The following is an 11431-nucleotide window of genomic DNA, read 5'->3' on the forward strand; positions in this document are numbered from 1 at the left end:
GGGGAGCTCGAAGAAAGAGAATCTGTGGCTGCGGTGTGCTTCATCTGTATCATCACCGCCATGTCCACCTCCGAGTATGTGGCTTCGTATATCCAGCAGCTCAAATTCAGCGTTTTGTTCTTTCTTAGATTAGGGTTAGGGTTAGGGTTAGGGTTTGGTGGTGTTCTCGAGGAAGGAGGAGGACGGCTGAGGTCATTGTTTGGTTTCGCCAGAAAATAATGATAACGGAGAATGGTAGGCATTTTGGACGGTAACAAAAATCTAGTATGCAGTAAATTTTGATTATGAGAGATGTTTTATGAGTATTAAGTATGGTTATGAGAGATGTAAGGCCGTTTTGCATCCGACAACTTAATTAATATTATACATAGCTTTAATATGTAAAAAATCAGAAATGTTAGACTTTTAGCAAATACCCTCTTATACATATAATATTACGTAGAGAATTTCTTAGTGAAAAAGGACAGAATGATAGCAATTGTGGCATATATTACCCTAATTAATATAATATTATGTATAGGGTCAATATGTAAAAAAGAATAAAAGTTAGGACATTTTGCAGATAAACCCATGTAAGATAATAGTACGTGCAGGACAAATTTGAATACCAAAAGTTTTCAGACAACTCCAATGAAAAATATAAAGCCTGAATTGTAAAATAACAAAAGCATGGTGGTGTTTTTGCACATAGCTCCCTAGCTACTCTACAAAGATAGATGGGATGTTTAAAACTATTTTGCAGATAACAACCGTAGATATGGCCGTTATACATAAAGGCCTGAAAAGCCTGAAACTCGTTACGTGCCAGCATCCAAATCGATTTGATAGTCGTAGTGGTCCAATACTTTAAAGTTGTTCATGACAAACAACTTTCTACAGCAAATCTTTTTCAATATATATATATATAAATATATGTATTGAACCCTAAAGTAAGAGTATAATAAATGACGATTTTTTGGAATATCTCAGCCCCAAAGCGTCGTCTGAACCTTTTCGTGTCTAAAGTCAAAAACGGCCGCTCGAGGCCGTCTTCTTCCTCTCTTTTGGCGATCACCAAAGTCTTCCACGTGGGAATTGGAACGGAAGTCAAATGCATGTTTCCGTCTGGATCCCGCACAACAAGCACGGCTTTTTTCCTGCCACGTGTCAAAGAAGCAGCGCAGGTTGTTTAAATTTCTTTACCGGGGATAACGTTGGAGATTCGGAAGAATTCACTATCCGATAATTAAATAATAATTAGCGTGCGTTTAGGCTGGTTGACGATTCTCTCCGCAGCTGGCAAAAATAGCAGCTAAACGAACTCCAAATAGAAAAGTCCGAGTTCTCCACACAAAACTCTAACAGACTAAAGAGAGAAGTCCTCCTCCCTTCGTAGGTTCTGTTCCCACACTTGTTGCCTTCTCGCTTTGCTTGGAAGGCGGAAGCTACAACCTCCTGGATTGTTTCTTCTCCTCCTCCATCTCTTATTGAAAGGCTGCATATTTGTGAACTTCCATCCAAAAATCTAACAGAAAAAATCTGTGACTATGGAAGTGGAAGTGGATTCTGGAGAGAAGCGTCTCAATGAGCTCGGTTACAAGCAAGAGCTCAGAAGAGAGATGGTATTCGTTCTACTGATTTCTTATCTTTTTTCTCTCTGAATTTATGAGATTGGATCTGATTTCGTTCTTTGTGATTAGACTCTGTTCAAGACGCTGGCGATATCGTTCTCGACGATGACCCTGTTCACAGGGATTACACCACTTTATGGGTCCAGCCTGCTGTATGCTGGGCCTGCCAGCCTTGTCTGGGGATGGGTTGTAGTCTCCTTCTTCACCTGGTTTGTGGGAATTGCCATGGCCGAGATCTGCTCCTCCTTCCCTGTATGCGACCTTTGACTGTCTTCATTTTCTTTGCCACTCCTCTGTTTACTGTTTCTCTGGAACATGAATATGTACTTCCCTTCTTCATGTTACTTCAGTTGAAGTCTATAATATTATGCATTGAATTAGGTAGGATTAAGTCTCAGGGTAGGCTAATCAATGTCCAAACTTTCTTTCTCCTCCTCCTCGTCTTCTTCTTGTTTTGGACATTTTGATGAACTTTATTATTCTTACATACTTCTGTTGAGGATTCAAGGAAAAACAAGCAAGATAATTTTTGGAGGCTTTTAGGAAGAAATTGGCCAGTGAATTGGACTGTTGGAGGTATATCATAAGGAGGACCTGAACAACTTAATGTCCCTTATTAGGACTTACAAAATGACAGTTGAGAGGCAATGAGTGGAAAGTACATCTACAAGTAGCTAAAGGGAATCACATTCATTAACTTAACTAAATGCACTTAATCTATCTGAAAAAATTCTGCATTCAGTGTTTCTTGTTCCATTTTATTTTTCAGCTTTCATCAATTTTCTGAAATAGGTAAGCCAATTGGCAGCTCAGTTTGTTTTATATAATATATGGTTCCTTCCCCACTATTGGGGAATACTCTGGACTCCATATTTCTTCTCTTATAGCTGTTATTTACTTATCATAATTCAACTTAGAATCTAATGAGCATTGTCTAATTTCTGAGTAGTAAACGAAGGCAGCAGCCGCACCTTTGCCAATTTCTAGCATCTCGTTCCTTGTTTACAATTTGCATTAAAATGTGAACGAAACTTGATTAATGATTTCGTCAAGCCAAATACCTCTCCCTAGCAACCTTTCTTTATCAGGAGTTAGTATTTGTTTAACATTTAAGTATAGGGTTTTTCTCTGTTTTCTTTTCTATCTATTTTCATGTAAACTATTCTAGTATTTATGATGATACTAATGGTCTTTCTGGTGTACAAAATACATATTTTTAATCTGAGTCAAATGCTCCAGTTAATATACGTACATACATACATACAAACATACTAATGCAAAATTTGTCAGACAGAATCAATTTTTTCATTGGAATATGAAAGAAAAAACCATTAAGGTACTTTCTTCTTGCCATTTAACAGACCACTGGATCTCTTTACTTTTGGGCTGCTCATTTAGCAGGGCCAGTCTGGGGTCCACTGGCATCATGGTGCTGTGCTTGGCTGGAGACTATTGGCCTAATTGCTGGAATAGGCACACAGGTACCATTTCTTTCATCTTTTCTACAAAATAAATTCTTTGTTTTATTTAGGGGAAGAAAACTCTATTGAAAATCATTTTTTTATCATACTTTTCATATGTGCAGTACTTCATTTTAAGCAGTATTTGTGAATCAATTCCGAAAATGTTTCAATAATTTGTTTCTAGTTGTTCGATGGTCCTGTTGTGCTTGTAATGGGTTCCATGATACTGCTTCAGTAATAATAGCTGAATGAATTTTTGACATGGTTGATAAGAATATATACAACATCAAGACTGGAGGATTGGATCTAAGAATACATACATATAGATACACACATACACACATACATACACACACACACACATATACATACATTCATTCGTACATACATATATACATGCATATATATGTGTGTGTGTGTGTATAAGAGATGGACTTTTCAACTTTCGAGAGGAGAGGGTATCTATCCTTTCAAATCCAAAATCAATGATTAGGTGTCCAAATTGAAGATCCTCACCATTGATCATAATTTGTGCCACTAAAGAATCTAAAAATCAAATGTCATGTGTTTTGGTGGTCTCTAACCAATGCATCAAGTAGACACAAAAATGGATAGTCAAAATGATATAAGTAATGTGTTATAACATGTGTAAACCATGACTAATAAAGTGGATTCTTAATTTAAATGCTTTATCATGTATTTTAGCATACCAGCATAATGAAAACCATCCATTTTTGTCTAATTGATGTATAGGTTAAAGATCACAAGAATATGCGTTTTTGGTTTCTAAATATTTTTAGTCATGTGGATCAGTATCGACGGTATGGATCTTCTGTTTAAGTGCCCAATTATCGATTTTAGACTAGAGAGAAGTAGATACCTTCACTTGGGAGAAGCATAGTCCAAATTATGTGTGTGTTCTTTACGGTGCATGAAAAAACCCTTTTTGTCGATCTATCTTCTACGAGAATATATGTACATGGTCCAGCTGGCATCATCTGACTCATCTTTTTTCTCTATTAGTGTTTAGCTTCTTAAGCATCAAAATAAATGCCAGCCTATCAGAAGATGTGTCTTCTATTATATATCCCTCATATTTGTCATTATTAATGCCATCAAAGAATGAAATCTAGATTTCTCTCTCTCCGGAAAAAGGAGGAAAAAAAGAGAAGAAGAATGAACTCTAGATGCCTCAAAAACTTTAGATTCTCATTAAATATTTTCTTTGTTCGTGTGCGCACATTGAACCATAAAACCTCATAGTTCAAGTAGAACCAATGTGTAAGATATGATATCACCATTTACTTGAGCTAATTTTTTTGGTGCTAACTAGCATAATTTATAAACATCCAGTGTCTTGAAACTTGGATGCTTGATATTTCAGATAGTTTAAATACTCATTCTGTCAATGAAAGGGAAAGAATAGCTTTCTAGATACATAACAGAACCTTACTGGACCTTCATATCAAAAAATTGTAGATGAAACAATATGTTTTGTGGTTTTGTGCACTCATTGGTTCTCACAGCAAAATAGAAATTGCGAAAGGATACTATAGAACTGGCAATAGAGAATCATGAGACAGCAAACAAGTGAATTGAAACTCGTGCCACTCCTGTGAGAGGAAATTTGGTGGACATTGGTTCTATTTTCCTAACATAATAGTAGAAAATAAGCTGCAGATAATTATACAAATATAATAATATTTATTACTTTAGTTGTCTCTATTTGAATCTTTCAGTTGTTATTTTTGCAACTTTTTTCAGTCATGATGTCATGGTTACTTTTAGATCAAGGTACATGCCAAGATGTACTCTATAGTATTTTCTCTTCTTTGGCTGCAGGCTTATGCAGGATCACAAGTCTTGCAGAGCATCATATTACTGTGTACTGGCACGAACAAGGGTGGAGGTTACTTCGCTCCTCGTGGCGTATTTCTTGCTATGTATGTGGGACTTACAGTGATATGGGCTATACTCAACACATTTGCACTAGAAGTCATTGCCTTCATTGACATAATCTCAATATGGTGGCAGGTAATCCTCTATTTAAATGAAAATATTTTGTCTCTACACTCTGGGTCATCCAGGTTTTCATTGAAAATCAAATTTGCATGCCTCATGAGGTCATTAAGATTAGTGAATATCAACCAGTATGTTTAATACATTGATCTGGGGCACATGCTGAGTTTGATTGTAAGTAGTATCATAAATGTCATTATTAGAAACTAATCATTGCAAGATGCCTGGAGCTATGGCAATGGGGGTAAGATAGATGATCATGGTGATTTGAAAGAGGCTACATGAGAGAAACTTTGACCCTTGAAAGCCACGAGTTGCAAGCAAGAGTAACTGAGCGACAGAGTTAACTCTGCCTGAAACAACGCCTGCAAGCTAAAGTTATTTGTGAGAAATGTATCTTCTTTTTTGAAAATAGCATCAGAATCAGACCAGTTTTTCCATAGACTCTGCTGCTTTTTTAGATTAAGCATCATCTATACTATGACAATGATGAAATTTAGGTGTTGTAGAAGAAATGGAGGAGTATCAGAAGGTTTTAGGTATACAGTAGAAGGTTTTGGAATAGAAGACTGCAGAGATATGGATTTAGTTTATGTTCGTATGCGTAAATTTAATACACAAAAAAAAAATGATTAAGCTGTATGATGGTTTCCGAGGACTGCTGGGAAAACGTTTTAGTCTGTGTTCTTTTTGTAATTGAATTACAGATAGTGACTGACTAGATATGGGCTTTTGAGGTTTTCTGTCAGTTATGGGAGGTTTTTCAATTATTGTGTTCTAAGAAACCAGATCTATTTAGTTGAATGGCCACTTCCTTTGGATATTTCTTGAGAATGTTATATTAAGTTGCCTTGTTTTGTACTGAATATGGGAGTTGCTTGAATTCTTAATTTACTATGAAGTAGGGTCTTGCTTTCTAGTGTTCTTTTTTGGCTTCGAATTCATCTCAACCTTTCGACAATATTTCCTGTTAATAATGCTCAGGTCATTGGAGGTCTGGTTATAGTTATAATGCTCCCATTGGTGGCATTGACTACCCAGCCTGCTTCCTACGTATTCGGACATTTTCAGACAGCACCAGAAACAACTGGGATAAGCAGCAAACCTTATGCAGTCATTTTATCTGTTCTAGTTAGCCAGTATTCTTTATATGGATATGATGCTGCAGCCCATCTAACTGAGGAAACAAAAGGTGCAGATAAAAATGGTCCAACTGCTATTCTATCTAGTATTGGGATCATCTCCATTTTTGGATGGGCATATATCTTAGCTCTCACCTTTAGCATTCAGGTATAATTCTGCAGCTATTATTTCAGCATGAACTCTGAACTGACTGATATCTGATGTTGGAATTTATACTTCGTGCAGAACTTTGACTATCTATATGATCCTAGCAATGAGACTGCTGGAGCATTTGTACCAGCACAAATCCTATATGATGCATTCCATGGGAGGTATCACAACTCCATCGGGGCCATCATCTTGCTGTTTGTTATTTGGGGTTCCTTTTTCTTTGGTGGCCTTTCGATCACTACTAGTGCAGCCAGAGTGGTAAGGAGTAGTTAGCTTTAGGAGATTATTTACTGGAGATGTCCGCTGAGGCTCTCAAGCCACTAAACTACCATCTCAAAACATGCTGATTTGGTATACTTATTAATCTGATGATTGGAAGGTTTACGATGTACTGCAGGAATGTACCAGCACAATCTCAAAGGAGTTTTTATGTCAATTGGATTAATCAAAATAGTCAGGTTCATGGTATTCCGTATCGGCCCTAACCGGACAATACAGGATGTACCGTACCAGTTCGGTACCGGTATCTAGTGCGGATGGCATACCGATACTCGGTATGCCAAAAAAACTATATATCGTACTGTTTCGACGTTGTGCTAGTATAGACCGGCAGGGGATATCTCATAAGAATTTCACGTTTAAGGTTGCACCTCCAATAAAACAGCTTTTAACATGAATATCTTGGATATTGTCAAACCAATGATAATTTCCAAACGACTGCTCATTTCTACCTCGAATTTCTATTATGAAAAGAGATATAAAATTTCCTGATAAGAAAATTCTCCCACATCTACCATGTTAATTCTTTGAAGCTCAGTTATCCTCAACAGCTAATTTTCTGACTTATAGATTATGATTTGGAACCTAAATTGCTGCCTTTTTTTTGGCTATGAATGGAAATATTGTGATATACTACTGTATTCACGGTTTGAAATATTTCCATCTTACAGGTGTATGCACTGTCCAGGGATCAAGGAATCCCTTTCTCATCTATTTGGCGTAAATTGCACCCTAAACACAAGGTTCCAGCCAATGCAGTGTGGTTATGTGCAGCTATCTGCATTCTTCTTGGACTTCCTATTCTTAAACTTAATGTGGTATTCACTGCTATCACTTCTATTTGTACGGTTGGATGGGTCGGTGGCTATGCTGTTCCAATATTTGCAAGGATGGTCATGGATGATAAGAACTTCAAAGCAGGCCCTTTCTATTTGGGAAGAGCAAGAAGACCGATTTGCTTGGTGGCAGTTTTGTGGATTTGTTACACTTGTTCAGTCTTCCTGCTGCCAACATATTATCCCATCAAGTGGGATACTTTCAATTATGCACCCATTGCTCTAGGTGCATGTTTGGCTATAGTAATGCTGTGGTGGCTTCTTGATGCAAGGAAATGGTTTAAGGGACCAGTTCGGAACATCGACAGTCAGAATGGAAAGGTCTAGTTATTTGCTTGTGTGCTTTTTTCCTTTTCTGCAAATCAGCATCCATGGTGCTGGGAAATTGGGGCCATAAAGAAAATTTGTCGTACGTATTCTTTGTAGTTGATGTCTTTAATAGAGGTCATGCTCATCTTCTTGTTCACATGACCATGTACTATGGTATGTCATATTGTACCATACCAATTTGGTATCGGTATTTGGTACAGGTGGCGTACCGATACTCGATACACCAAAAAATTTCATAATGTACCATACCGACACTATGCTAGTGTAGCACCGGTATGGATTCCGGCACTGAGACCGCGAATCTTACCATGTACACATGCGGCCATGCAATGCAGAGGCTTTTGGAGCTCACTATCATGGCAATTGTTGGTTTTATTTTCTATCTTTTGTTCACTTTTGCTCCTGAAAGTTGTGAAGAGTGATCATTGTACCATAACATTAAACTTTCAGGTTATAAGAAGAATACATAAAATAAAGGGAGGGCTGTGCGTTGACTGTGTGAAGTTATTGTAAAGAATCATGAGGAAAAGCAAATATTTTTTTCTTTAAAAGGACAAAAAAATAAATTTTATATATTTAGGAAGCGTTTAGATGCACTTCAATATGACTATGTTTTGCGACTTCGCATACTTTTTGAAACTACAAGTTATGATTATAGTAACTAGCTGTTAGGTTTTGCAATTATGGAGGAAATCATGGTTCTAAAACTAATACCACCAAAAGCGGCCTTAAAATTTATATAATTGTAGTTTAGATAATACCAAGAAATGAAAGAATAAATTCTAGAAGCTTTTGTATTGTACAATGAAATCCCTTTTGCTGAAATAATAACCTAATCAGTCCAAGGAGCTGAGCATAACAATGAATTACTTGCTCTCTTTTTTCTTAGGGCCCTCTTAAAAGTAAACGCCCTGAGCATCACCCTCTTTAAAATATTACTTACTCTATTTAGCTCTTTTGAGGACTCTTAAGAACGAATGAGTCCTTGCTGGGCAACAATTCTGAAATTGTAAGTACTTGATATTAGGACATCAGTAGCACTTTCTTAGCCGTGATCGATGTATGTTGTTATTTTCAGGGAGAATTAGTACCATAGCTTGTTTATGATTCAATATGACATTCATATGGTTGAGATCAAGATCCAAGTTGTCATTTGTCTATCTCGCTTACATATACATATACATATATATATATATATATATATATGTATATATATATATATGAGTATGGCGATGTTTTGCTTCATAAAAGATAGGAAAAAAATAATCTTGAAGTATGTATAAGTCCATGACCTTTTCCCTTGCCCCTTTTTTTCTTTTCATAATGTGAATGATATAAAAAAAAATAAAAAAGGTTTACTAACATAAAAAAAGAATCTCTAAATACCTATAGCGACCAATATAATTCAACAAATGTAAACTATTAATGTGCCTATGAACAAGTGCTGCTCACTGTATAATAAAGATTAGTACGAAAGAAAGTTAAAAACTTGCTACATAATATTACTAGTATAAGAGAAAGGTAAAATAACAGAGGTTTGAAAAAGGAAAAAAATCTTTTGTAAAAAAACAAAATTTCCATCTTTGTGTGCATGCGAGGAGCAAATGAGATCTATTGGGCAATCAACATTTACTCCTTCAAAGATATATTTTATAACTAATCTAAAATGTAATATAATATAAAAATTCCTTGCCCTTTTGTTTTTTTGACTTTTTATAAAGATTTAATATCGGATGCTTATAATTTTAATATAATCAAGCAAACAAATTGATGTATAGTTAGTTGATTTGCAACTGTGCTATAAAATGGTAAGCTTGTGGTATTGTGTATTGTTAAAATAACAGTGAGGTACACTAAATGATTATACAATAGCGTGAATTCTTATTTGTTGCTTCTAATGAAGTCAATGAAAAAGACAAAATCATATGCTCTTAGAGAAAATTGTGACACTTCAACGTTTGTCAACTAGGGAAATTATCTAAAGTAGTAGAGGTGTTTTATAAATTTTTTAGATATGCAGTGTTGGGGGGCGGATGGGGGACCTAGGACTTTATTCCCAAATCGGTTAAGTAGTGAAAAGGATAGTGCCTTAAATGGAGGGCTCGATTTCCCTTTCCTCGGAAGGCGCTCGAAAATCGGGACAAAGTCATGAAGGGAGCAGTACCTACGCGGACCTCTCGAAGCGGACAATACCTGCTCTACCGAGCTGAGCTGCTCCAGCACTCTCTCCTTAAAGAGAAGGCATCTTTTAAAGGGCAAAGCCGTGAAGGAGGCAAACATGTGTCGTACCCTACCCCAAAGCAAACAATACCTCCTGTGGGGATGCAATCTCCTTTCTTTGCTCTAACATGCGGATTTCTCTTTTTTTTAACATGATGGTGACTATGAGTTCTAATTTTTCAACCACATAATATTTGTATAGATGTGCTTTTGAAAAAGATGGGCATTTCTAATCTCATCAACTCTTGATATTAGAATAAAGGTTGAAAGTTGACGAGGCATGGCTTCTATCAAATATTCAAATGACATTCTGGTTTGCATGGTATAGAATTGGCGGTTTTTAGGTGGTGCAACCATGCAATACAATAATACTTGTTGAAGCACATTGTTCCTCCAATCGAGCAAAACGAATCATTCATGGATTTATACTAAATTTTGATGGAAATATAAACCTAGTTAAAGCCCGTTCCAAATTTTTCAGGTCAAACTTTTTTAGTAAATAAGAATCTACTTCATAAGCCAATTTTACTTTTTGATCATCCAAATGCCAAATGAAATCCAACTCTCCTCTTTTTCATCGTATCTTTTTGGAATTTTTTTGTCAGTACTTGAAATATAATCATGAATTGTAAGACTACATGTCTAATAATTACTAACAACAATCAAAGATTTCTGCATGCTACTCCATACATGCAGGCTAAATGGCACAAATAAAAAACAAAATTTTTATTCGCTTACTGGAAAATGACAATGGCAATATAAGTATTTAAGTTGAAATTTGGTAATTTGATACACATTAATTTCAAACTATGCATCTCAACATGTATTGAAAGAAAACCAATCCTAAGTACTCAACATCTAGCATTTTCTTAAAATTTTGATGTTAAAACCTTATCAAATCTCACGCTTGATACATCAAAGCACCATTCCATAGTAAACCCTCTATCTTGTTCATAAATAATCAAATCTGAAATATAATAATGAAATATAAAATTGTGCATCTAATGGTTTTTCTAGCAATCAAAGACCTCCATGCCATGTCAAAACTCTATGACAACTTGAGAAAAACAAAAGTCTCATTCAATTTTCTAAAACGGTAATGAAGATTGAATCATCCCTGCTGCTACCTATTTAGAGCTTAATGATATAGAGCTAGTCATCCTTATTCACATGTCAAATAACTCAAGTACTATAAACTATGCTCGTCTCGAAGTGTAAGTCCCCTTTCTTTCCGTGTATGAATTATTTATACTTTAGAATTCACATGTACTATATGTAGACTTGTGGATTATAAAATCATGCCAATTATCATCATTGCTAATTAAAAATCTTGGTGAAAAGATCGATGTACATTTTTTATTCAATAACTATTTCAACCATA

General features: G+C 35.8%; 1 protein-coding gene across 2 annotated transcripts; it reads left to right on the forward strand.

Moving 5' to 3' along the window:
- Nucleotides 1-729: 729 nt before the first annotated feature.
- On the forward strand, nt 730-8306 carry LOC103701362 (amino-acid permease BAT1 homolog). 2 transcript variants are annotated; one of them, XM_008783402.4, is made up of 7 exons: nt 730-1601; nt 1680-1862; nt 2972-3091; nt 4916-5107; nt 6077-6382; nt 6461-6546; nt 7336-8306. In XM_008783402.4, the coding sequence occupies exons 1-7, from the start codon at nt 1527-1529 to the stop codon at nt 7724-7726; spliced, it is 1353 nt and encodes a 450-aa protein (XP_008781624.1). In that variant the 5' UTR covers nt 730-1526; the 3' UTR covers nt 7727-8306. The 2 variants fall into 2 exon arrangements, with proteins under 2 accessions (XP_008781624.1, XP_008781623.1); XM_008783401.4 differs by having other exon boundaries at nt 739-1601; nt 6461-6643.
- The last annotated feature ends 3125 nt before the right edge of the window (nt 8307-11431 follow it).

Source organism: Phoenix dactylifera, chromosome 14 (assembly GCF_009389715.1).
Source record: "Phoenix dactylifera cultivar Barhee BC4 chromosome 14, palm_55x_up_171113_PBpolish2nd_filt_p, whole genome shotgun sequence".
In the NCBI taxonomy this organism is placed as follows: domain Eukaryota; kingdom Viridiplantae; phylum Streptophyta; class Magnoliopsida; order Arecales; family Arecaceae; genus Phoenix; species Phoenix dactylifera.